Source organism: Sinocyclocheilus grahami, unplaced genomic scaffold (assembly GCF_001515645.1).
Source record: "Sinocyclocheilus grahami isolate Dianchi unplaced genomic scaffold, SAMN03320097.WGS_v1.1 scaffold2265.1, whole genome shotgun sequence".
Lineage (NCBI taxonomy): Eukaryota > Metazoa > Chordata > Actinopteri > Cypriniformes > Cyprinidae > Sinocyclocheilus > Sinocyclocheilus grahami.
This window is the reverse complement of record NW_015507444.1, coordinates 141,380-167,286: the sequence shown is the minus strand read 5'-3', so window position 1 is coordinate 167,286 and position 25,907 is coordinate 141,380. Positions and strand designations below refer to the sequence as shown.

The window sequence follows — 25,907 nt, the reverse complement described above, 5'->3', positions numbered from 1 at the left end:
TCCAGTATTTATATTATATATGTTTTCATGCAGTTTTGAGAAATAGTACTGAATCGTGTTTTGTGTGAGTGAGATGATTAAAGAGCGCTGACTGGTGCCATAAATATAGATAATTGCCAAACGCAGTAACTATACATAATATTGTGGCTTCTTCAGAAAGAAGGGTTATTTGTAATAACACTTGTTTGTACCACTTGCCTTCTTGGTTGGTTTTTCTATGTTTCCTGCAGATGCAGAAGATCCTGACTGCAGCTACAATCAACAGAGATCCAGCAGCAGCAGAAATAAGTGCTACCAGAAAGTCAAGGGGGTGAAAACAAAATATAAACTATTGGAATAAAAAAGTGAAAATGTATGTTTGATGTACAACAAAAGACAGAGATAAAATAATCACCAATAGCAGTGCTGCTGTCTGAACATGGCTGACAGAGTTGAGTGATGTTCAGCTGTTGAGTCTGGTTGCTGATGGGATTGTTGAGCACACAGCTGTAGGTGTTTTTCTCCTGATATTCCACCTCCAGAGGTAGAGAGAGACTGATGCTGAGATCAGACACACTGATGCTGGACAATAAACTGTTTACTTTGTACCAGGAGAGAGTCACATGACTCACATTCACCACTGAACACACCAGTGAACAATATGAGGATGATGAGGATGAGGATGAAGAACAGTGTGTAGAGTTACTGCTGATGACAGGAACAGACAGACAAGCTGAAAAAGAAGCATCAGACTTCACTTTAGATGTTTAAAAGATTACATTGTTTGAGATTCAAACATTGGGATGATTAATAAGAAGAAAAACAATTAATAGTTTGTTAAAGGAAATTCTGAATCAAATGAATCAATATTTAACTCACCATAGACAGTGAGACTGAAGCTCTTGCTCACACTGTTGATCTGTAGCTGATAGAGTCCAGTGTGTTGAGTTCTGGTGTTTGTGATTGTCAGAGATCCAGTTTGATCGTCCAGCTTCAGTCTGTCTCTGAATCTCTCATCAAGAACATCATCATATACTGTCATGCTGCCGGCCATTACATTGATTTTAACTATTAAAGTGTTTTCAGATCCAAACCTCCACAGAATCAGATCATCACCCATTAATTCAGTAACACCAGAGTTTAGAGTGACTGAATCTTCCTCCAGCACTGACACTGACTTCACTGCATCTGTATCAGCAAACACACCTGATAAAAAGATGAAAAGTTTTTCACAGATTAAAAGGTAAATAATTTTATGGTGCCTTAACTAACATATAGTTTTTGCTATTTAAAAGTGAAATGAAAAACAAACAGAAGAGCAGCAGAGAAAAAAACATTTAGAAAGCTGAGCTCCACGAAAATGACAATAACACAGATAAAATACTAAAATAAAAATAAAATACTAAAAGCTAAAAACCAAGAACTAAATTAGTAACACATATAAAACATAATTCTAACTTACCGGCTGAATGCCACAAACACAAGTGGGTCAAAACAACAACATAAACCATTTTCTTTAAGATTACAACGCTAGACATTTCTGATAACAGACTGCTTAGACATTGCAGAACTAGTGTGCATCTGAATCCACCCCTAACAGGAATTAACCACTCTTCTGCTGCTGCGCTCTAGCTGTGATCATATATATCACAGTTACTGTATATTCACCATAGGGCTGTATCTATCAATCTTATATTTACCTAATATTTTTTTCCCTTTATATAGATATTTGTATACACATACATTGTTTTTGAATTTCTTTGTTACCTTTGTTTTATTTCCACACTTAAAACAATGATTTGGTATTCCTCTTGTAACATTGTCCTCTTTTGTACTAAGAAATATGTCTCCTGACAGCTCTCTCTCATGTTGTTCCATTGCCGGCATTAATGCTGAGAATAATTCAGTGGTTTATGTAACACTTTTAATTGTCAAGAAATTACTGCTCTTTAAGTGTTTTGGTTCAACTATTCAACATGTCGATTGTTTCATTTATAATCAGCATGTGTAGTGAAATTATGACAATAAAGTAGCTTGTTAATTATGCATGATAATCCTGTACTCAAACATCAGTGTTGATGGATTCACTTTATTTCAATGTAAAATTGTTCTGCGTGGAGTAGAAGATGAAGTTCATATTACCAGAAAGAAAAAGAATAAGCGTTTCACCCACAAAGTACAGATACACTGAAGTCTGTCCAATAATAGGCACTCTAAACTGTTTGTTCACCCAAAAGATGAGACCACATCTATTCAAATAAATATGTAACTAACTGAGATCACAGCAGGGTTCACTGGACTGTCTGCTGAAGTGTTGCATGCCTTCAGTGAATTACATTCTCTCCTCTAGAGAAAACACACACTCTGGTCTTCTGTGAGCCTATAATCCATGAGAACATTTCAACTGGTTTCTTTTATTAATTACAGCTCTGCACCCAGTGGTATTTTATAGGCTAACTGGTTAAATTTATTTGTGTGTGGATTATAATCTTCTTGATGGCTCTTGTAATAAACCTACGGATTATGAGCCTGTTAAACGCAGGCACGATAATTAAATAAGGAAATAAAAAATGGCACTTTGGTTTGAAGTCCGAAGTCTGCCCTCTACCGCGTTCTTCTTAGTTGTTCAAGCCTGAGACACTTTCACTTTCATTCGACCTGAATTTGTAGGCCTATGTATATACTTGAATTTGACGCAAGACATAGCGGTTAATGTCATTCCATCTGTGTAAAGAAGCAAACTGTAGTGTTTTTAAATCTGACTTTTTTCTAACTGTATATCTCTACTCTGAATGTCAAAAACTAGCCTATACTGAAGTGAAATGATGCATTGAGGGCGGGGGTTCTCCCGCTAAGACAGGAAAAGAAACCACAGACTCCATTACAGCAGAGCGAAAGACCAACTCTCCGTATCTCCAGTATCTCGTGTTCAGTTCATCAGAGGCACAGCAGTTAAAATGAAGGGAAGCTATACTGTGCTCGTTCTGTTTGCGTTTCTCGTTGAGGGTAAGACATCAATTGGTTTCTGTAGGCTACTTTTAACACTTTACGTTTTCCGCGATCGATACATTTTCAACTCTGCCACCAACATTTCACTTAAAATCTTGTCTTTTATTCGGCGCTGTTTTAGACATTACTATAATACATGAATACAATGATTTTGTTCGTATAAATCCACTTTATGGATGGAAATGGTTTTGTTTCTTTAGTTCTTCCTGTTTTGGATTCTAGAAATGGCGGACGAAAGTGACGCAGTTTCTTTTAAACGCTTGTGATCACTTATTTCTAATTAAAGCTGCATATGCATCTGTATGATCTCGTAATGATCGTTGTTTAAAATTGTCATTTGCCAATCAAATGCACCATGATAGGCTAACTAAAGGAGCGCCTTATAATAGTCTTGTGTGCTACAATGTATATTGTCGTATTAAAATAGTTATGTAAATAACTACGCATGAATACAGCTTAAACATATTTGATTTTAATACAAGACACTAGGCAATAGGCAAAACTTGTTTCGAGTTTTTTTCCCTCATGCACTGTGCCAGAAATCTCCACTTAAGCGTACACCAACATTCAAAATCATCTGTCTAAAAACATGTTACTCTAACATGTAGGTCTAATAATGATAATAATAATAATAATAAGATTAATTATGAATCTGAATTCATGCAATGTTCAGGAAATTAACATTCTTTCTGTTCTGGAAATGTATGCAAATTAGTTGTGCATTAAATTGTAAAAATAGTGATTTAATATAAATTTGAATAATAATCAGAATCAGAAGAGCTTTATTACCAAGTATGTTTACACACACAAGGAATTTGACTTGACGACAGGAGCTTCCAGTGTAGAAGAAAGTACAAACATAGTGCAGACATACATGATAGTGCAGACATACATAGGAATAACACAGTAGGGATGTAATATAACACTAATATAATAAAAAAAGAAAAAATTAGTAATGTACTATATACAGAAATAGAAGTATAGGAAAAATGAATTTAGATAAATGTACAGATGTTTATTAGTGTGCAGATATGTTATTTATAACGCTTTTCTAGATTTCTGCTTCCTGAAGACCCGGTTCACATCCTCTACACAGACCTTAAGCACAGGTTGAATGGGAGGGAAGGGGGTTGCAGGGGTGGTAGGTGAATGTGTGAAGTGCAGATCAGAGCGGATGGGGGGTGGTAGACTATCCTTTTCAAATCTGCAGTAAAACACATTCAGATCATCAGCCAGTTGTTGATAATGACAGATTGCATGTTTAAACATTTAACAATAATGACCAATTTGCATATTTAAACATAACATAGCATATTTAACATTAAATGGGTCATATGATGCTGCTAAAAATAACATTATTTTGTGTATTTGGTGTAATGAAATGTGTTTATGCAGTTTAAGGTTAAAAAAACACATTATTTTCCACATGCTGTACATTATTGTTTCTCCTCTGTGCCCCACCTTTCTGAAACGCGTCGATTTTAACAAAGCTCATCGGTCTGAAAAAGCGAGGTGTGCTCTGATTGGCCAGCTATCCAGTGCGTTGTGATTGGCTGAATTCATCAAGCGTGTGACGGAAATGTTACGTCCCTTACCATATTGTGATGCCTGTGGCAACCACATGTGACGACCCCGGGCTGGACTCCGCTTCGTCCACGGTGAAAGCCGATCCGGCGATCCACAGCGCAAAGTTGAAGTATTTCCTCAGTGACCAGCACGGATTAGCTCCAGGCATGACGAAGCGAATATCGTCCTCTTTTGGGAGACCAAACAAAGTAGTTTCGCTTTCACAACGAAACACACAGCGCCTTCACGACATGGCGGCGGCAACAACAACAATACTACAGCGAGAATAAAACGCCTCCTTTCTTTGCGTGAACATTTGGGCGGTGTTAAGCAAATCTTCCCACATAGTGAGGTAGATATGTGGGGGCGTGTTAGAACGAGCCGTTTTAGGTAGGTTTGGCTGACTCTTAACTTTTATAAAGAATATCTCTTTGGATTTGAGACTTTAGTCTTTGCAACTTTACAGATCTTCTTTATGCACCAAGAGCTTGTAACACTCCAAAGAGAGAGGAAAAATTGAAATCGCATTATATGGCCCCTTTAAACATAGCATATTAAAACATTTTGAAAACTTGTAATAACAAAAACTAATTAATGCATGTGATCGATCAACTGGGGAAATATGGTGATATTTATTAGTTAAAATTTACTCTATTCACCAAGGTTGGAAAAGGAGATTTGTGAGATTTAGGAGATTTTGTCAGATTTAGCTCACTTCTGGGTACAAATGTATTCTTATGTATTTTTAAGTTATTATATATTATTGAGCATTAGTGTTGTGCGATATATATAATCTACAATAATATCATAATTGTTGTCTTAATATGCAATTTGACATTATAGAGTAACTAAACAAAACACACCCAGAGAGGGCACATTGTGTGATGTAGATTAGACTGCTGCACATGTGCATTTAGAGTTTAAGCTTTCACTGCGTGATTTAATTTATAAATGTAAATTTAGAATTCCCCCAAAATTCAAGATGTGGGGGCAAAAAAATGATGTATGACTTTGTCTTTTATATAATCTGTTGTAGTTAATCAATATCATGTTTTTTCTCAGACACAATAGTTCCTGGTTTTTTTTCTCTATTTCTCCAAAATAGTTCCAAACAACCCACAGTAGAACTGTTTTGCATCTCTGAGCAACACACCATGGTGTTTCCTTACTTAAACTAATCGGTTAATTGAATGACTCACTCATACAGCGACTTGCCACCACCTACTGGCGATTTTAATTGAACTCTTTTTTTTTTTTTTTTTACTTTCTCAAAATCGTTTTAAATAACAGTTTTTAACATTTTGTTTTTAAACCCTCAAACCATTTATGCATTTGTAACTTCAGGTTAAATGCATTAATGTCCTGCAAGTCTGAGTGAATGCATCTAAATTAGGGTGACAATATGTGCCATTTTTAGGGCACATGTTCTGGCCAGGATTTCTATATTTCCTGAAACATCCAGGTTTTGGCTTTGTTTTCCTGTTTACATACATGCTGAAGGTAATGATCTAAAAGTAATTTGACCAATAACATGCAGGCACTGGCACGTGAGAGAAGGTCGGATCTACAGAGAATGGTCAGAGCATTGCATATACAGTATGTGTACATATTAGTTGTGTTCAACTTGAAGTGGCGCTGTGCAGGCTTATCGCTGTATGACATGAAAGTACCGCGAGAGCAATTAGAAAGCATGGTGTGTCTGCTCTGCTCTCTATAGCTCTCACTATACTTACTTTGATGTCATACAATGATCAATCTGCACAGTGCAAAACAGCCAAAACCTGGTTATTTTAGGCAACATAGAAATCCTGGCCAGGACGAGTCCCTGAAAAATGGCACGTCTGGCCTAATCTAAATGCCACTTCATTGGAAAGACAATTTTTGTTGATATTGATTTCATTTGATTGGTAACAGCCCTATAGTGTCTTACTATTTGAATTGAATTTATTGATTAAATGTAAGCATTCAACATGAAAGATGATAATGATAATGCTTACATTTACTTTTAAAAATGGCCCCATAAAAGTAAAATCAATAAAAAAAAGCTTTGGGATTCAACTGTCCACAGCAGTCCTAAACCTCCCAAAATACCTGCACAATAACACGCTCAGCAAAATATTGTCTAATTATCGTTATCAACAGAGTTCCAGAATTCCATCATTTTTTTTATCATTATCGCACACCCCTACAGTAGTGTTATATATGATCCATAGTCATATCGTCTTATTGTCAGCATGTGAGATCGCAGATACACAATATTATCATGCTAATTTATTGAATTATTGAATTACTTGGTTTCATAGCCAGAGAGTGAACCAACTCCAGCATAAGTCTAAAAGCAGCCTAACGTTAGTGTAATCCACTAACTACACGTATCTTTTTAGTCGAGTAGCATATGGATGGGTGTCATGTCATTAAATGTTTTTAATATGACTGAATTTGTATTTAACATAACACTTTAATACAAACATTGTAGGTTACTAATTATAATGCTTACATTTACTTCAAAAAGTTATTCAAAAAGCAGCTACAGAAAATTAGCAAAGAACGTGCATTATCATAGCAAGAACATCATGTCTAGTGCAAATTTATGCACAAAAAACACACATTATAATTAGTGAAGTTGTCTAAACTGTATGATGAATAAATCTCATAATTGTATCACACGTACATATTCATTTTGTTGTTTATGATGAGAATTTGCAATAGAGCAGAATTCAGTCAGCGAGTCAGCGCAACAAAACTGCGGTGACTCATCTGAATGCCTCTGATTGGCCGCTGCATTCATAAACTCAATGGAATCGTGTGTGATTAGTTATAATGTGCAACACTGTAAAACACATAATAAGAAATATGATGGAACAAATAAGGCCTAATATTAATTAGATAATAATACTAGCCTAATAATAATAATCATCTTTTTATCGTCAAAGGCATTAGTCACATGTGATATCTCTGACTATCATTGATACACAATACTGTCATCTATCAGCACAACTCTACCCTGCAGTATAATAGATTTTTATACATTTGGTCCACTCAATATATGTGCAACGTAAAGATTCATACACACACACACACACACACACATACAGACACACACTTGTAACTGTTCATTTGTGTCTGCAGGTGTGTTTGGTGATACAGATGAAGTGAAGTCAGTGATGGAAGGAGATCTTGTCGCTCTAAACACTGATGTTATCAAACAAAAAGAAGACGATATAATTCAGTGGTACTTTAATAATGCTCTCATAGCTATGATCAATGGTCATCCCAACACAAGCTGTAATTATGATGGTGAAGGCGGGAGATTCATAGACAGACTGAAGGTGGACTATAAGACTGGATCTCTGACCATCACAGACATCACAACTGAACACGCTGGACGTTATGAAGCAGAGCTCATCACAAGCCAGAGTTCAGGCACAATCAAAAAGTTGAACATACCCAGCAAGTGTGACCACACAAAAATCACCCCAAAAAGCAGCACCCATGACAAAATCATAAAATCATTCAGTCTGACTGTCAGTGGTGAGTCATTTAATGTAATTTACCCTGAAATAATTACATTTTCATTTTGGACAGTTTGAACAATGATCTCCAGACCTGTTTATCATCTTTTTCTGTATGTTAATGATTTGTTACAGTTTGGTTATTTAAGACCCTTTTTCTGAATATTTAACAGTCTTAATTCTAAATGATCTCTCTGACTGTGATGTGTTTCTTTAACTTGAACAGCTGATATTAGTAATGTAATGCTGCAGGGAGTCTGTTCCCTGTTTTTTACAGGTTTTCCTCAGCTGAAATGAACAGAACTGCTATAATAACTTATTTCTTCAATATCAACTTGTGTGTTCTTTTGTATTTCATGTTTATTCTCTTGTGTTTTCCAACCTCAAAAGCTGACAAAAATGAGAAAGAACCCCAAAAGGCATCACAGGACCAAAAGGTTGACGCATGTATGTGTCATCCCCCTGTCTTTTTTTTTGTCAAATTATAACAAATCACACAAAGCATATTAATGTTTAATTAGAAAAGTAAATTGTTCTGATAGGGGCATTTTCCTAATTTTTCTGTCAGTTACATTCAGGTGTGTCAGCAATATATTTTACATTATAAATGTAATTAACCAAGGCCAGTTTATTTATAAAGTATTATTTATTATACAGGGTAATTCAAAGTGCTTTGCATAAATATTTTTCTTTAAATTGTAATCAACAATAGGTTGATGCCCAAAAAAAAACGCTAAAAGGAAATTTAAGAAAAATATGAAGAAACTAAAGAAAGATTTACATTAAAATAAATATAAGGGGCATAAAAAGACAGGAGGCTTAAATAAACAGTACATTACAGAAACCGTGCTTAATCAGGGAGTGCACAGATAAAAAAAGATGCATTTTCAATCTGGATCTATGAGTAGCTACTTAGAGGCATATCTGACGTCTTCTGGAAGCTGGTTTCATCTCATCATGTTTTAAATGAACTAGATGTTATTAACTGGTTTGATCCTTGTGATCGGAGAGCTCTATTTGTTGTTAAACCATCTATAATATGAAATAATCTCTGTATGTTAATAGATAAATAGGTTTTTGACATCTACACATTGGACCTGTAAAGGTATCAAGAGAATATATCCAATGAATCTGGCATAAACACACTGTCAGATTTGCTCATGCTAATGACGGTCTGTCTTCAGCTGTTCCAGGTTCAGGTCGGTCTTCAGCTGCTGTAGCAGGAATAAGTGCTGGTGTTGCTGTTCTCTGCTGCTGGCTGCAGTTGTTGGTGGTGTGATCTATCGCCGCAGGAGCTCCAGAAATGGCAAGTATCATTAATGTGATGATTTTTCAAAATAGAGAGAAAAACAAACAAGTGCCAGAACAAGAGTCTCACACTGTAGTGCGTCTTTAGATCTGTGTTTGGTTTCACCTGCACTGACAGAATCATCTCGATAAGAAACACATTTCAAACAGTTTAATTCACAGATTGATGACAGATGAGTTTCTGTAGCTGTAAATAATATTGTTCATTTCTCTCTCTTCACCTTCTGTGAATCTTTCTTTTCTTACAGAAACCGAATGAAGAAAGGCACATGATCTGAGAAGAACGCAACAGCTTGCGCTAAAAAAAATACATTGTAGGAAAATTAGATTGCGTTTTGTGCTGAAACATTGAAGTGCTTTGCAGGCCTCTCATTAATGATTAAGAGCTCAGTGTTACCTGTTATGGAAATATTAAAACAGCTGTTACTGGAAACATATATAATATTAACTGTGTGATGCTCACAGTCATATTGTCTGTCTTGTTGTTAATTTGTAATTTTGTAATTAAAATGTCCTGTAATTAATTGTCAAAGGAATTTTCCTTCAAGGACATTTGAACTTTATTGTAAGCATGCATATTACAAGCTGCATTTAAACTTTGGCTTATTATCTGATATTTGCAGCTTATAAACCTACAGTACATGTAATATTTCAACACATGCTTTTATCCAAAACAACAAAAGAAGTACTTCTGCAGCTTGTTATACTTCATGTAATAAGTACTTCTGGTTTATGGTTGTGTTCAGGGTTTGAAATTAACACCCACCAACCCACCAAATGCGGGTAAAAATCAGCTGTGGCGGGTAACGCTGTCAAATCACTAACCAATTTGTCGGGTTAAACAATTTGTCGAAGTTATGTTCACTCATTAATTTCTTGGGGAAGTTCATGCAAGCCAAATCTGCGCAGGTTTAGCGCAAATACTGAACTCATCATTACATTATCGAGAATATTGCAAACACCAAACAAAACACCCACAGAGTGCACGCATCCGCATAAGCGACTACATTAACTTAGTGCACGTAGGCATTTAGAGTGTAGAGATTTTTATACAACAGTTCAATAAACTAAGTTAATATCACGAGACTTACGTTTTAGACAGCATGCCTGCTTTTGCTCTATTTCGCCAACAAAAATAATTGCAAACACAGCCACAGCACTGTTTTGCGTCTCTGAGCAACATGACAGTGTTTTGTTCCTGAATGAGTCAACCGTTTAAATGATTCGGTTCAGCCGCAATGACTCACTTAACAGTGACTTGCTGCCACCTACTGGCGGTTTTAATTGTTTTAATTTTTCCTCTAATGTATCTTTTCATTTTTTTAAATGATTTCAAATATCAGTATTCAAAATTTCACGTTTAAAATATCAAAACATTATTTATACATTTGTAACTGCAGGTTAAAGCATTCCATGTCCCTCTGAGCTGCATTAACATGTGTAAATACATCTAAATGCCACTTCATATTCTACTTACGCAAAAGATTAATTTTATTGATACTGATTTCATTTGTTTAGTAACAGCCTACATGTATTATTATAATTGACTGATTAAATGTAAGAATTTGTCTCAAAAGATGATGCACATTTTTAGAAAAAATAACTTTATAAAAGGTAAAATGCACATAAAAGGTAAACATCAATTTAAACTTATTGGAAAATATTAATTTCTATCACTGCTGTGAACTGACTAGGGATATGCCGGTATCAAATTTTCATGTTGCGATTAATTTCTAATGCTTTTATCGCGGTATACGGTATTATCACGATATTGAAATTTAGTTTAAAAAAGTGCTGTCATAATACAGTATAACAGGTTTAATAACTTTTTTCTTATAACAAAAATAACTGAACATTTAAATGCAATAAAGCAGTACAGAAAAATGTATAAAGTTAAAAGTTTTACACAGATTAAAGTGCAAAAGAACTATAAAGACCAATAGGCATCACTTTACAATAAGACCTCATTAGTTAACCTTAGTTAATGCATTAACATTCACAATGAGCAATAGCTACATTTGCTACAGAAGTTATTAATCTTTGTTTAAAAAATACAAGTTATGTCAATACTTAGTTCATGTTAGCTCATTAAATAACACAGCTGCAACTCTCGATTTTAACAACCTGTTATTAAATATTGGAATACCTAAGATTAATGAATGGTCAGAAGAATTTTTCATTGGCAGTTTGTTAACTAAGTCTAGAACTGACCACACAAAATATGAAATATATCAAAAACTTTAGGAGTCAGCTGTCCACAGTAGTCCTTAAGATATCAGCACAATAACACACTCAGCAAAATATTGTCTAATTATCTTTATCAATAAAATTCCAGAAAATATTGAGATATTATTTATCAATATCGCACACCCCTAGTTCTGACACAAAATGATTTGCAGCGGTCGGTTTGTCACATTCAATGTAGACAGCCTCAAGCTGTTGGTTTATTTCGGTGTTGTTTTTTTGTTTTTTTTTTTTGGCTAGTAGAAGTTATGAATAGCCGGTAACTTTAAACGTTTAGTAGCCAAATTGGCTGGTGAGTAAAAAAGTAAATTTAAATCCCTGGTTGTGTTACTTAAGTTCTTGTACAAAAAGTTTAAAACAGAAAGTGAATGTTGACGTACCTTATTTCATGAATCAAATTTTCTTTCTAAGTGATTTGTATTTAAATCATAAATAACTTTCTTGTAGAATTTGGCCTTCCCGCTAAATTTATACAACAAATGCTTTGTGATTATTAGAAGTATGAAAAAACCTAAACCGACAACTTATCAGAAGCAAAGAGTCAGTTCAGCTCACTGATGCAGATCAATGTTTGTAGCATCAAGACTAGGACAAAAAGTGACCGTTCCGAACTTTTACCTTGATTGTCCTTCTGAAGTTGACATGAGTTACCAGTCTTTGTCCAAAAAGAAAAGAGCTATAATAACTTTGAAAGCAGCTACTGTTATGGATTTCATATGTAAGCAAAGGGACTTTTGATGATTCTGTATGTAAACCTAAGTTTATATATATATACCTTAAAGGAATTTTTCAGCCGCTCCGTATCCAGCTTTTCCCACGCTTGAAGTACCCAGGAAACCAACAAGCGACGAGCTGGGGCCCTCATATTTCCTCCAGCTGTGTACTCTTTGTCCACATCCCCTGCCATCCAGTTGTCATAGGACTCGTGCAGGCTGGCTTTGAATGGTTGGTTCCATACGACGTCAGGGGCCTGTATGTACTTTGTACAGCCACCGGGTATCACAGCCGTGGTTATGTTGTAGCCCCTTTTGAGCTCAGCTTTGGTCGCTGCGCTGATATGACAGCGATATGAATCCCAGGCTAGGAGACGAGGGGCGAAGTTGAGCTTTCCCACCACTCTCTGAAGCCAGTCTGCAGTCAGCTCCTCGTTCATCCATCCATTTTTGGACGTGGCCACCACCACCCCACTGATATTTTGCATTAATTTCACCTCCTTGATCCCCCCTTTGAAGACAATGTAAGGTTTCAATTTGGTCCCGTCTGCTTTCGCAGCCAACACCACAGTTAAGTGGCTCTTCTCATGGCCTGTGGTTTTCAGTGGAACACTGCGTGCACCTCTTGCATCCACCGTTGTAGAGCCCACCATATCAAACCACACCGCTGTTTCGTCCATGGCTATAATGTTTTTCGGCTGTATTTTCTTTGCCTTAATAATCCGCGTTGTATATGTGACAAAATTTACCAGTTTCTCAGTGAAGTGCTTGGCGTCTTTCTGGGCCACAGTTGTGCGTCTTCTGACTGAAAAGTCGTTGCGCCTCAGGAATTTGTCCAGCCAGCCAGCGCTCGCAGTAAAACTCTCCTCATCCCTGCCGTCACTCACTGTTGCATACACTTCTTTTGCCTTGGCCCTGATCATTTTACGTGAGACTCTGAGATGCTTTGCCCGCATGCTGTGGATCCACTCACACACGCTCACCTCCAGCTCTTCACTGGCCTTCTTCCTCCCTCCACCTCGCAGTCTGGCCCTTTTGTCGTCTTCCTCGGACAGACGTTGCAGTTCAGCTTTATTTTTACGCCATTCTCGCACTCTCTTTGGATCAACCGAGAAATGTCTTGCCGCTGCTTCTCCCGAATTTTGTTCGGCAAATTTGACAACTGTCAGCTTAAATGTCAAATCATACTTTTTTCTTTTTGTCTCCATGGTGGTATTGAGAGAATTAAGAAAAACTGAAGACTAAAAGAAAGTTCGTTAACCTCTTTGTTATGTTGCCATAGTGATGAGTCGTTCATGAACTGTTGTTGTGTCTGTCACGTGAAATCTAATCAAAACATAGAACAGACGATCTGATGGGTTTGAGAAGATCAAATACAACCCGATACTAAAAAAACAGACCAGGCCTCTATTTGAGACCGGCCTTTATTTACCCAAACCTGTCGTCACACCAGGCGTTTAAAAGAGACAGGCGTCTATTTGGGACTCGGCTATTATTTGAAGTTTTACGGTAATTAGCTTGTTAGGTAAATATTCAGTTTTCAGTTCAGTTGACAAATATTAGATTTGTATTTTCATGGTAGCTGCATACAAGTATAAAACAAAATGAAAACTACAACATAACATATTAAGAAGTTTGTTCATATTAACAGTGTAATTAACAAAGAAATGTAAAATTAAACATTAAAGAATATTGATCGTTTAGGCCACCAGAAGGTCCTAATACACCAGATTGGGGTAATAAACCTTTTCCAATCGAGTTCAGAGGAAAGCATTGGTAAACGTAACGTCTCCGTTCCCTCCTTCAGGGAACGAGGGTTACACAAGTAACCTAGACGTTTCGTTTTAACATCACTAAACAATTAAACCACACATATTTTCATCTTTACCATTAAAACTACAACATATGTCAGAATATTTATATCTATATCTGTTCTGTTTTCTTTTAACCTCTTGTTGATCTGACGTCACTGACCAGAAGAACAGCAGCAGCTGCAGCAGCCACGCCCATCAGAGCAGTGACGACCAATCGGATCACAGCTTCAACTGTATCACAATAATGGATGTGGACGTCTGTAAATTAAATTAATTATTTAATAAATAGTAATTTTCAATAAGCTGATTGTAGTCTCTATAGATGAACTCAAAAACTAAACTTTTTACTGAAGTGTAAAAAAAAGTTATCTGCACAATATAGCTTGTTTAGAAATACATGAGTGAGTTCATTCAAGTTCATTCATCATTTCTAACATCTTGAGTTATCAGTTTCAGTAAAATCAACAAATTGATTCAGTGAATAGATGCAGTAGATGCTTGTATCAGCGCTGCTGTACCTGCACATGTGTGACAGAGTTGAGTGATGTCCAGATGTGTGGTCTGGTTGCTGATGGGATTGTTGAGCACACAGCTGTAGCTGTTTTTATCCTGATATTCCACCTCCAGAGGTAGAGAGAGACTGATGCTGAGATCAGACACACTGATGCTGGACAATAAACTGTTTCCTTTGTACCAGGAGAGAGTCACATGACCCACATTCACCACTGAACACACCAATGAACAATTCTGCTGTGATGATGATGATGAAGAAGAGCATTGTGAACTCCACACAGAACAAAACTGCAGCCCGGTTCAATCTTTAAAGCCCTTGATTTCTAAACCTACACTGCTTACTCATGTAAAACAGGCACAGATATACAGTGGTATATATATATATATATATATATACACAACAAATTACAGCAGTGCGAGCAGCATCTGTCATCAGTCCCTCTTCAGATCAATCAGTAATCATCTCAATGTCATTGTTTATAAGGTGGTAAAGTCATGAATTATTTGAAATAAGACAGATTCACAGTTATTACACCTGCCATATGTTTCACTATATTTTGTCTTATTGTCTTATTTTAGAAATTCTCTGACTGATTAAAAAGTACTTCATGGCTCTCTTAAATCTCTGTAAATACAATCTATTAAATTAAACTAAAGCAAGAAGTGATGTCTTAAAATGAAAATGATCATAACTTACCAACCAGATGACACAAGCAGAACAAAACAAACGTGTACCATTTTCAGATAACAGCACTTCAAGTGTGTGAACAGGTATGTGTGACAGATTGTGAACTCACAGGACAGTGTTAAACTGCCATATAGTGTTGCATGTGATTCATCCACCAATAATATTTGAGCACCACCCACTCACTACACATTATAAAGGCATTGCCTGCGTTGGTTATAAATATTCTGTTCTATATATTTTTTGCAACAAAAAATCGTCTCCTTGGAATTATAAGCTTCTCTCTTCATTCCAGAGTAGTTTTGAGATTTTGAACTTCAAAGTTTTTGCATTCCATTCCACTGTGTAGATAGAACCTTTTTGTTTTTTAAATAAAAAGTCCCAAAATGTAGACAACACTAAAACAATGTAAATAAATTGTCACAGAATAAGAATATGTGAAAAACTCAATTTTGACAAAAATGTCAGATAGAACCTTATAATTCCAAGGGGACGAAATTGCAAATATTTTATTTTAATATTTTGCTCTTGAAAGTATAAAAGGGTTTTAGGAGGTTCACTAAGATGTGTTTTCTCATTATGCCATTGTAACAGGTGTTGATTATAACTCACTCACAATCCTCATGTTTTTCTGTTGATAACTAATAAATATATGTGAAGAAAGGAAAGAAACAAATATTTCTTCATGAGTTCTGCGTGCGTTGTGACGTAACTGCCGTCATGTGTGCATGTTTAGCTGGAGCAGGCAAAGTGATGTACAATAACTGCATGTTTCCACACAAGATAAAAGAAAGACCACTGAAGCAGCAGGCTGACTCCAGTGTTTATTCCACACTTCACCACACAACACAATACAGATGGAGAGTTGAGCCAGCTACAGCATCAGCAGATCACACTCACACAAACCACATGCTTGAATATAGAAAAGCTGTTTTTCTTTTTTTCACCCAACAGATCAAACCACATCTCTGTATGAGCTCAACTGAAGTTTCACTTTGACTCACAGATCGCAGAAGTAGCTAGAATTAGATGCATCACTCATGGAGATTCTTGCTCTTGGCCAAGAATCATCAGGAGCTATTTTATGAAATAACAATTATCCACTCAAGAACAAAAAAACAAGGCAATGAGGTTGTATTTATTTGGATGCCAGCACATTCAGGCATTATAGGAAATGAAAGCATAGAGAAAATAGCCAATTAAGGTTTGGAAAAGAATAAAGAATTATGATGGTCAAAACAACAACAACAATATTTGAAACAATAAACATTTAATATGGAAACATCCAAATGGATTGTGTGGATATTGGCCAAATACCATAGACCACAGACAGAATATGTGCTTGATATTTGCAGGAAATCTGAAATGGAGAGGAAGGATATGATAACAGACATGGAAAGAATAGAACTAACAGAACATGGCATGTGGTGGGAGTGGACAACTGCTTTCTAATAAACACAAGATACAGACGAGAATATGACATGCAGGCCTACCGTATTTTACCAAGTATTTTTATGGTTTATGATTTATGGTTTATGATGATTCTTTATGTTTGTGTATTAGTCATGTGCTTGTAGAAGAAGCTTGGAGAAAGAGCCTTTGTACCGTGTTATGTCTCTCATTCATTTAGTTAGAATGCATGAGTTTTTTCTTCTTTTTTTTTTTGCAAAATTATTGAAGTGAAGGGTTAAGATATATGGTTGTGCTGATGCTTTTAGTCAGTATTCATCATCAGTGAAAGCATGCATTTCATTGCCTCATAATTAACTTTTGTATTGTGTACATTTAGACCATCTGTAGTTTTTAAATAAAATCTCGGTAAATGCTGTAAATGTGTTTTTATTCAACTGCCATTCAGGCTAATTCTGAATCCATAGTTTATTATTATGACACCTTTTCAAATACAGGCTAATTCACAAAGGTTTATAAGTTCGATAGGTAATCAGTTTTCAGTTCAATTCTACAGTGATTTATAAGTGTGATATATATTTCTATTTGTGTGATTGCTTCCAGCATATAATTATAAAACAAAATGAAAACGGCAACATAAATTGAGGCAAAAATGAGATGTAAAATAGATGTAATTAAAGAATAAAATGAAATATTAACTTCTATTCAGTGTTTTGACCACCAGATGGCCTCAATACATCAGATTCCGGAAATTAACCTTTTATGATCCAGTTTGGAGACGAGAACAGAGTGCTGGATGACTTTTCTTTTTTTTATGGTTAACATCTGTGGTGGTGTCTCAATATATGTTTTTCTTTAGTATGTCCTCTAGGCATAAGATGTAATAAAAAAAAGAAAATATGCTTTAATTGGGAAAAAACACTTGAGGCCTTCTGCAACTCTTGTGCATTTTGCTAATATTATGTGTTTGCTTGATAAGGATTAAACCACGTGCTTCGGAACCTTTTGCTTTTAATCTCACAATTTAATTTTCCACCCTTATAAAGAGCTGATATTTCTCAGGCCTGTGAATATATATGCTGTAATCACTACTTCTTTGTAAATGCACAAATATATATGACATATGCACTGAAATACATGCAATAGAACATCCATGAGACACATGTTAGTAGTTGAGCTCAGGGTGCTGATGCTTTTAGCTGCTGTTCTTTAAAAATCCCCCAAATGGCGCCATTAATCAGTTCAATCAATAACAAACCACTGCTGATCAATCAGTAAACTCTATTGTCAATTTGTCTCTGGTACTAATTCCATGTTTGTAGTATTTTGTGTCTGAGATTCATCAGTCCTGCTCATTTCTTTACCTTCTGTGATACTTTGTTGTCTTCCAAGAGAATGATGTAGTGGCAACTCGTCCCATAACCCAAATTACATTTATTTGATGGAGACTAGAGTGACTGCCATTAGGACATCAATTAAGTGTAGTGTAAAAAGGCAAGGTGCCTATTATTGTAATGGTCAGATTAATGTTCTCCTGTAGGTTTTACGGTGGTAACTGCTTGTAACAACGAAACAAAAGAAGAAGGTTGATGCAACCTCAAGTGCTTTTCTGAATAAAACAATATTCTTTATGTTATAATAGTTACACTGTTACACTTTACTGTAGGCTACATCTCTTTATTAACTGGATACTTTTGCAATCCCAGGTAGGCCTGTAACTAACACTGTTAATTACTCTCTCTTTATCTTGTTCATATATTTCCTACAGATGGATAAAGACAGAGCACAGCAGTCTGAAAGGATCCCAAAAACATCAGTGAGAAGCTACTTCGTCATTTCCATTGAACTAACACATATTTCTGCTATTTTGAGCCGCTAAAATTAGCTTTTGTTGTGCTTATTAATGATGAAGCACTTTTATCTGTAATGGAAATATTAAATCACCCGTTAATGAAAGCTTATAATGCCACTGTGATGTACAGAGTCATACTTTCTGGCTACTTTGTCATTTGTAATCATTAATGTTAGAAAAACAGATTTTATTACTAAGTCCTTTAAAAAATAGTAGCACTTTACAGTGAGCTTCAATTTGCTAACTTTATTGATGCAAAGTTGACATGAAATAACAGTGAACTCTATTACATCACTTACAACTTGAATTAACAACTAATCATAATGTGTTTATAAATATGCATTAATTGTATATGCATGTGCATGCATTATAATATGATTGCACACCTAGATCTCTCTATTGGCAATATTTATTGTTTTTTGTTTTGTTTTTTATACAACTAATGTTATAGAGTGCAGCAGTTGGGTTATAAAAGTAAAAAAAAAAAAAACTGTTATTGTAGTAAAACCATGGCTTGCTACCAAAACCATATACTGTATTTAACCATGTTTTTTGTAGTAAAACTGGTTATACAATCAATATGCAATATAAAAAATAAATAATAATGTTTTACTACAATAAAACCATGGTTAATTTTCATAAGGGGAGGTTAGCCTATATGCTTCTGTTGAAGTCATCAGTACAATACATGTGTTTTACAAACATTTACAGTTTCCAGTCCAACAATTTGAATAAATGTGCCATTTTTGAATAAACGTTTGATCAATCAACCTTATGTCTTATTTTTAAAGCATTCTAAGCATTTTTTCCTAGTTCTATTTTAATTTAGGTGAATTCCTGATTAAGACACTAGGTAGAGCTCTAGTAGTACTATATGCAGACTCATCTCTAGCGGTCAAATGCTGTTGTAGTTTCGTTTCTGACGGTGTTTACTGCGTTCATTGGGATACATCACACAGAGAATAAAAGGTAATGAGGGACCGGCGCTCCCTATACGCAGCGTAGGGCACCAACTCCCAGGCGGGGCATCATCCCAGTTATTATTATATATATAAAAAAAAAATAAATATATATATATATATATATATATATATATATATATATATACAAAAAAAAAACCCTTTCGTTCAATGTTAATATTAAATTTAATATATACATGTACATAAATAACATTTTTTTTTTTTTTAAATAATAATGTTACGGTTAAATGCAGAGCATGGATTCCAAGTATGGGTCACCAAGAATGGGGCGCACGTCACTTCCTTTCCTTTCCTTTTTCAAATTAACCATGGTTTTGTTACTTCAAATAATAGTTTACAAAGAAGTATTAAGATACAAATGCCTGCATAGGGCGCCAAAGGCCTGGTAACTGCTGCTGTTACACTTACAGGACGATCAAATCCTTGTTTAATATTGGCCAAACATTTAATTCAAATATCCACTTAATCTTTTATTTTTGGCCACATTTTTGCTATTGATGACACAGCCTCTATCATTTCTTCAACAAAAACATGTGGACTTCACAACCCTTACAAAAATTAATCATGGTTTTATTGTAGTAAAACTGCTTAATTTCCTTTTGTGTGATTTCTGAATGCTTGAGACAATAAAATCCATGAGACAACTGTATTAATGAAATCATAGCCATATGTAACTGTCTAGGGCTACAATTGTAATTTGTAAATAATACAATTTAATTACTATTTATTTATTTATTTACTTTTATATTTTATTAAAGTTATATTTTGATCACTATTTGATCCAATCTGATAGCTGAAATCCGATCCAATTTTTTTTTTAACAGCTGGGCCCAGGGGGTCAGGGTTTATGTAAACAGCACCAACTCCTCTAACAAAAGTTGAGGCATAGTAAAGTTGTTTGGTGTAGAGCAGAAGTCAGATTGTGAGCATTATGGAATGGAAAAAAAAAAAACTTCAACCACATGCAAACTCACAGAAAGACAAAATTCACACCTCGCACTCTCAGCAGTGCACATCAAACTTAAACGTCCAGTAACAGGCGCGCTCTCCTGTAAAAGATGTTTGTGACCATCAGATCAAACCACATTACTATCCAGATCTAAAGAAAGCAGACCACGGCAGGTTTCAGTCTGACTCACAAACTGAGCTGCTTGAGTGTCGCATGTGTTCACTGAATTGAATTAATGACAAAAACGCACCTGGGCCTTCTGTGATCAGATTTTTATAGAAAGCAATATTGTAAAATGAGATGTAAATAAAATCAAACAAGGCTACTGGCTTGACAGTGGAAACGCAGCTTGATTTTGGCCCTGCAGCTCGAGGCTATTGGTCTCATTTGACTCATTGTTAGTCCTGGCTCACACTGGCCTGACAGTGGAAAAGTGGCTATTCAGGTTCCTGGCCCAGCAGAGGTTGTATTTCCTTCACCACACTCTAAAAAATGTTGGGTTAAAAAGGGACAAACCCAGCTATTGGGTTGTTTTGACCCAGCGGTTGATTGGTAATTTTTTAGAGTGCAGCTGAGGAAGTTCAACTTGCCACAGGAGCTGTTGATACAGCTCTGTTTGGCTGTTGGCCATCAAGTCAGACATCAGAGGACTACAAAGGATGGTTTGGACTGCTGAGAGGATTACTGGTGTTCCCCTGGCCACCCTAAGGCCGATGATACATGGGTCAACTTTTTGAGCAATGGGCAACCAGGTGAGACACAGGACCCACAACCAACCTAAATTATCCAGATAGAAATTTGTTACCCATTCTCAGTGAGGAAGTTCCCAAGCTACATTGCTCAAAAAAAGTTGCCCCGTGTATCATCAGCATATGATCTTTACACCTCCAGAGTGCAAAAAAGGGCTGGAAAATCACTTTGGACCCCTCACATCCAGGCCACTTCCTCTTTGAACCATTGCCCTGTGGCTGGTGCTACAGAGCACCGAGCACCAGAACAGCCACACACAAGAACAGCCTTTTCCCTCAAGCAATCTCCCACCTGAACAATTAATGGTATATTTCACCCAAAAATGAAAATGATTTCATGATTTACTTACCCTCAAGCCATCCTAGGTGTATATGACTTTCAGACGAACACAATTGGAGTTATATTAATATTATACATTCCAAGCTTTATAGTTGTAGTGAATGGGGTTTGAAATTTTAAAGCCCCAAAAGGTACATCCATCCAAAAATGTCTATATTTAAAACTTTATAAACTATAATAACTGGCTCCAGCAAACGGCCATGCATGAGTCGAGTTCCAGCTGAAGAGTGACCTCTGACTTATTGTCTGCATTTTTATTTCTGCACTGGAAGCTCTCATCACCAATACATATCTTTATAACATACAATAATTTTCTCAAAGAAAAAAAATTTAATTAATAAATTGCTTTATTTTAGGAAGGTAGTTTTTTTGCAAATTGATCAACATATTTTGCAGTCCTTCACAATGAACATTTTGAAAACTTAGCATTACTGTAACATCGGAAGATCATTAATGAGAAAGAGAAGAGCTGATAGTGACACCTGCATACACCACCTCAACCTCCTCTTTAACCCTCTGTAAGAAATCACAAACACAAAATATGTTTGATTAATATTTTCTTCATCTTTTTAACTGGTTTTATTGATTAACATTCTATACATTCTTAAAATGCATACAATGACAATGAACTTGAGATGATAAAATGTAAAGTTGCATCTGTTATCACTGTTTACTGTTCATATTACTTAACACAGAACTGATGTATAAACACAAAACACAAATGCTAATGTTATGAAATACTGAATCAAATTTCAATTGATATACAATATATCAGTTATTTTCATACGTTTATTTAGTTTGTTTAAGTTTGAAGCTAACAAGCAAATATTCAAAGTATTCTAAATATTCTAATATTCTAGACTGGCCTGTGTCCTGTCTCATATATACTCCAAATAAATATTTGTAACATTTTGACACTTCAGGTTCCTGTACACTTCTAAAAATATCAAACAAATCAACAAAAGCACACTTGCACTGTCAGCAATATGACTGTGAGGAACAGACAACACTTTAAATACAAGACTAAACGAGGCAAATTGACGAGACACACCTGAACCAAATTAACACAATCAAACATGGGAGAAACTGGGTCACGGTGAGCACATGGGGAGAAAAACACACACAGACAGTCCAGAGGCGTGACATGCACCTGCATACCCCGCGCAGCCAAACAAACACAACACAACACAACACAACACACAGTCATTAGTTATCTTACCATTTTTTTGTGAATTTTGATTGCAGTATGTTGGATCAGCATAAGTTACCTGTTCTTCACAGGATTGAACTGTTTTAACAAAATTGTCCATCATTTGGAAATGCATTAATGCGCCATGCTATCTACTATCAGTCTTTCCTCAAAATATATATTTATTTTTCACAAAATGTAACTGTTTTATTAACTACTTTTTTAATTGACTACTGTATCAACCATAGGTAACTTGCCCTCTTCGGCTGTTTTTCTTAGTCTCTTGCAGATGCAGAAGATCCAGACCACAGCTATAACCAACAGAGATCCAGTAGTAGCAGCAGAGATCAGCACCGGATTTACGTGTGCAGTGCCTGCAGAGATACATTAATGTGAGTCAAGTCTGATCTATATATAGAAGGCTACAAAGTTCATACATTTAGCAAAATACTGTTAATCAGAGTCCATTTTTTTTCTAGCGAACTAATGTTTATGTCATTTAATGGCTTTTCTGAGGTAAATGTAAAATTACATGACATTGTTCACAAGCTGTTTTATTCACATCTGTCCATGGTTAAAGCATTGATTAAGTGATTACATGAGACATAATTCATTTCTGTAAGTTGTACAGTATCTTGCAACATAGATTGAGATATTCATTCATTTTGTTTCATGCTGTAACTAGTAGTAAAGCGGAAGAGATGATCAGTTCACCTTCCGCGCTGCCACTTCGCTTTAACTGAGGCACTACAGCAATCTGTCACAATTCATTAAAGGGATAGTTCATCCAAAAATGAAATTTTGATGTTTATCTGCTTACCCCCAGGGCATCTAAGATCCTTTGTTTCTTCAGTAGAACACATATGATGATTTTTAACTTTAACCGTTGCAGTCTATCAGTCGTATAATGCATGGCAATGGTAACAAAATCTATGAGAGTAAAAAAACATGTACAGACAAATCCAAATTAAACCCTGTGGCTCGTGACGACACATTGATGTCCTAAGTCACAAAACGATCGGTTTGTGCGAGAAACCGAACAGTATTTATATAATTTTTTACCTCTAATACACCACTATGTCCAACTGTCTTTGGGCGCGGACGCGCACAGGGCATCCGGTGCGTGAGGTGTGTACGTGCTCTGGCGTAGTTTACGTTAATGGGTGTGTTGATACCCAGCCGAAGAGCAATCAACCATAACACACTCTGTTAGCTTAGATAATTTAGAAGTTTCATCTGGTCTTGTTGAGATATATAGTTGAGTATCATCGGCATAACAGTGGAAACTAATCCCGTATTTTCTAATAATATTACCAAGGGGCAACATGTATATCGAAAATAGCAGAGGACCTAGGACAGATCCTTGTGGCACTCCATATTTTACTGGTGATAATTGAGATGACTCCCCATTTAAATGAACAAGGTGGTAGCGATCGGACAGGTAGGATCTAAACCATCTTAAAGCCTGCCCTTGAATACCTGTATAGTTTTGTAATCGATCTATGAGTATGTCATGATCTATAGTGTCGAACGCAGCACTAAGATCAAGTAAAACTAGCAATGAGACACAGACTTGGTCTGATGCAAGAAGCAAGTCATTTGTAATTTTAACAAGTGCAGTTTCTGTGCTATGGTGGGGCCTGAAACCTAACTGAAATTCTTCATAGAGATAATTTTTTTGCAGGAAAGAGCACAGTTTTTCTTTTTCTAAAACTTTTTCTAAAATTTTAGACATAAAAGGAAGATTTGAGATGGGTCTGTAATTAGCCAGTTCACTAGGATCTAGTTGTGGTTTCTTAATAAGAGGCTTAATGACCGCCAGCTTGAATGGTTTTGGGACGTGACCTAAAGACAACGACGAGTTAATAATATTGAGAAGCGGTTCTTCTGCTACAGGTAACAACTCTTTCAGTAATTTAGTGGGTACAGGATCTAACAGGCATGTTGTTGGTTTAGATGCAGTAATAAGTTTATTTAGCTCTTCCTGTCCTATAGCTGTAAAGCACTGCAGTTTATCTTTTGGTGCGATGAATGAAGCTAAAGTATTATACGCTGTAGAATCTACATTTGCTATTGTATTTCTGATGTTATCTATTTTATCAGTGAAGAAATTCATAAAGTCATTACTATTAAACTGTGCGGGAATATTTAGATCGGGTGGCGTCTGGTTATTTGTTAATCTAGCCACTGTGCTAAATAAAAACCTAGGATTGTTTTGGTTATTTTCTATGAGTTTGTGGATATGCTCGGCCCTGGCAGCTTTTAGAGCCTGTCTATAGCTGGACATACTGTTTTTCCACGCAATTCTAAAAACTTCCAAGTTAGTTTTTCTCCATTTGCGCTCAAGACTACGAGTTTTTTTCTTGAGAGAATGGGTATTACTGTTGTACCATGGCGCAGTACGTTTTTCTCTAACCTTTTTCAATTTGATGGGGGCAACAGCTTCTAATGTATTAGAGAAGATAGTGCCCATGTTGCTAGTTATTTCATCTAGTTCATGTGTACTTATGGGTACACAGAGCAGTTGAGATAAATCAGGCAGGTTATTTGTGAATCTGTCTTTGGTGCCTGGAACAATAGTTCTGCCCGGACGATAACGCGGAGCCATATAGTTAATATTAGTAATACGCAGCATGCACGATACAAGGAAATGGTCAGTAACATCATCGCTTTGAGGTACGATATCTATATCAGTAAGATCAATTCCATGCGATATAATTAAATCTAGCGTATGATTAAAACGATGAGTGGGCCCGGTAACATTTTGCTTGACTCCAAAAGAGTTTATTAGGTCAGTAAACGCAAGTCCTAATGCATAATTTGTATTATCAACGTGAATATTAAAATCTCCGACAATTAGCGCTTTATCAACAGTAACCAATAGGTCTGAGAGGAAATCTGCAAATTCTTTTAGGAAATCTGTATACGGCCCTGGTGGTCTATACACAGTAGCCAGAGCAAGAGATACGATAGATTTCTTTTGCATATCTGACAGTGTAACATTAAGCATTAGTATTTCAAATGAGTTAAACCTGTATCCTGTCTTCTGAGTAACATTGAGAATATCACTATATATTGTTGCAACACCACCGCCA

General features: G+C 35.9%; 3 protein-coding genes across 5 annotated transcripts in view; 1 reads left to right on the top strand and 2 right to left on the bottom strand.

Annotated features, from left to right (window-relative positions):
* Window positions 1-1,542, bottom strand: part of LOC107574543 (SLAM family member 9-like) — a 26,343-nt gene extending 24,801 nt beyond the window's left edge. The window contains exons 1-3 of the mRNA XM_016260999.1: window positions 1,532-1,542; window positions 1,442-1,444; window positions 859-1,241 (exon numbers count right to left, since the gene is read on the bottom strand). Of these exons, the coding sequence (XP_016116485.1) occupies window positions 859-1,241; window positions 1,442-1,444; window positions 1,532-1,542 (397 nt within the window). The remainder of the gene's footprint in view (window positions 1-858; window positions 1,242-1,441; window positions 1,445-1,531) is intronic.
* Window positions 1,543-2,836: 1,294 nt separating this feature from the next.
* Window positions 2,837-25,907, top strand: part of LOC107574545 (uncharacterized) — a 77,416-nt gene continuing 54,345 nt past the window's right edge. The window contains exons 1-5 of one of the 3 annotated variants that reach the window (XM_016261003.1): window positions 2,837-2,985; window positions 7,684-8,085; window positions 8,457-8,513; window positions 9,251-9,372; window positions 9,623-9,767. In XM_016261003.1, coding sequence (XP_016116489.1) covers window positions 2,937-2,985; window positions 7,684-8,085; window positions 8,457-8,513; window positions 9,251-9,345 — 603 coding nt within the window. In that variant the 5' untranslated portion in view covers window positions 2,837-2,936 and the 3' untranslated portion in view covers window positions 9,346-9,372; window positions 9,623-9,767. Of the gene's footprint in view, window positions 2,986-7,683; window positions 8,086-8,456; window positions 8,514-9,250; window positions 9,373-9,622; window positions 9,768-25,907 lie in introns of those variants that run through there. The other 2 variants (XM_016261004.1, XM_016261001.1) reach the window with 2 other exon arrangements.
* The window catches only part of LOC107574539 (SLAM family member 9-like), a 34,093-nt gene continuing 22,461 nt past the window's right edge, over window positions 14,276-25,907 (bottom strand). The window contains exons 4-5 of the mRNA XM_016260995.1: window positions 14,664-14,907; window positions 14,276-14,403 (exon numbers count right to left, since the gene is read on the bottom strand). Of these exons, the coding sequence (XP_016116481.1) occupies window positions 14,276-14,403; window positions 14,664-14,907 (372 nt within the window). The remainder of the gene's footprint in view (window positions 14,404-14,663; window positions 14,908-25,907) is intronic.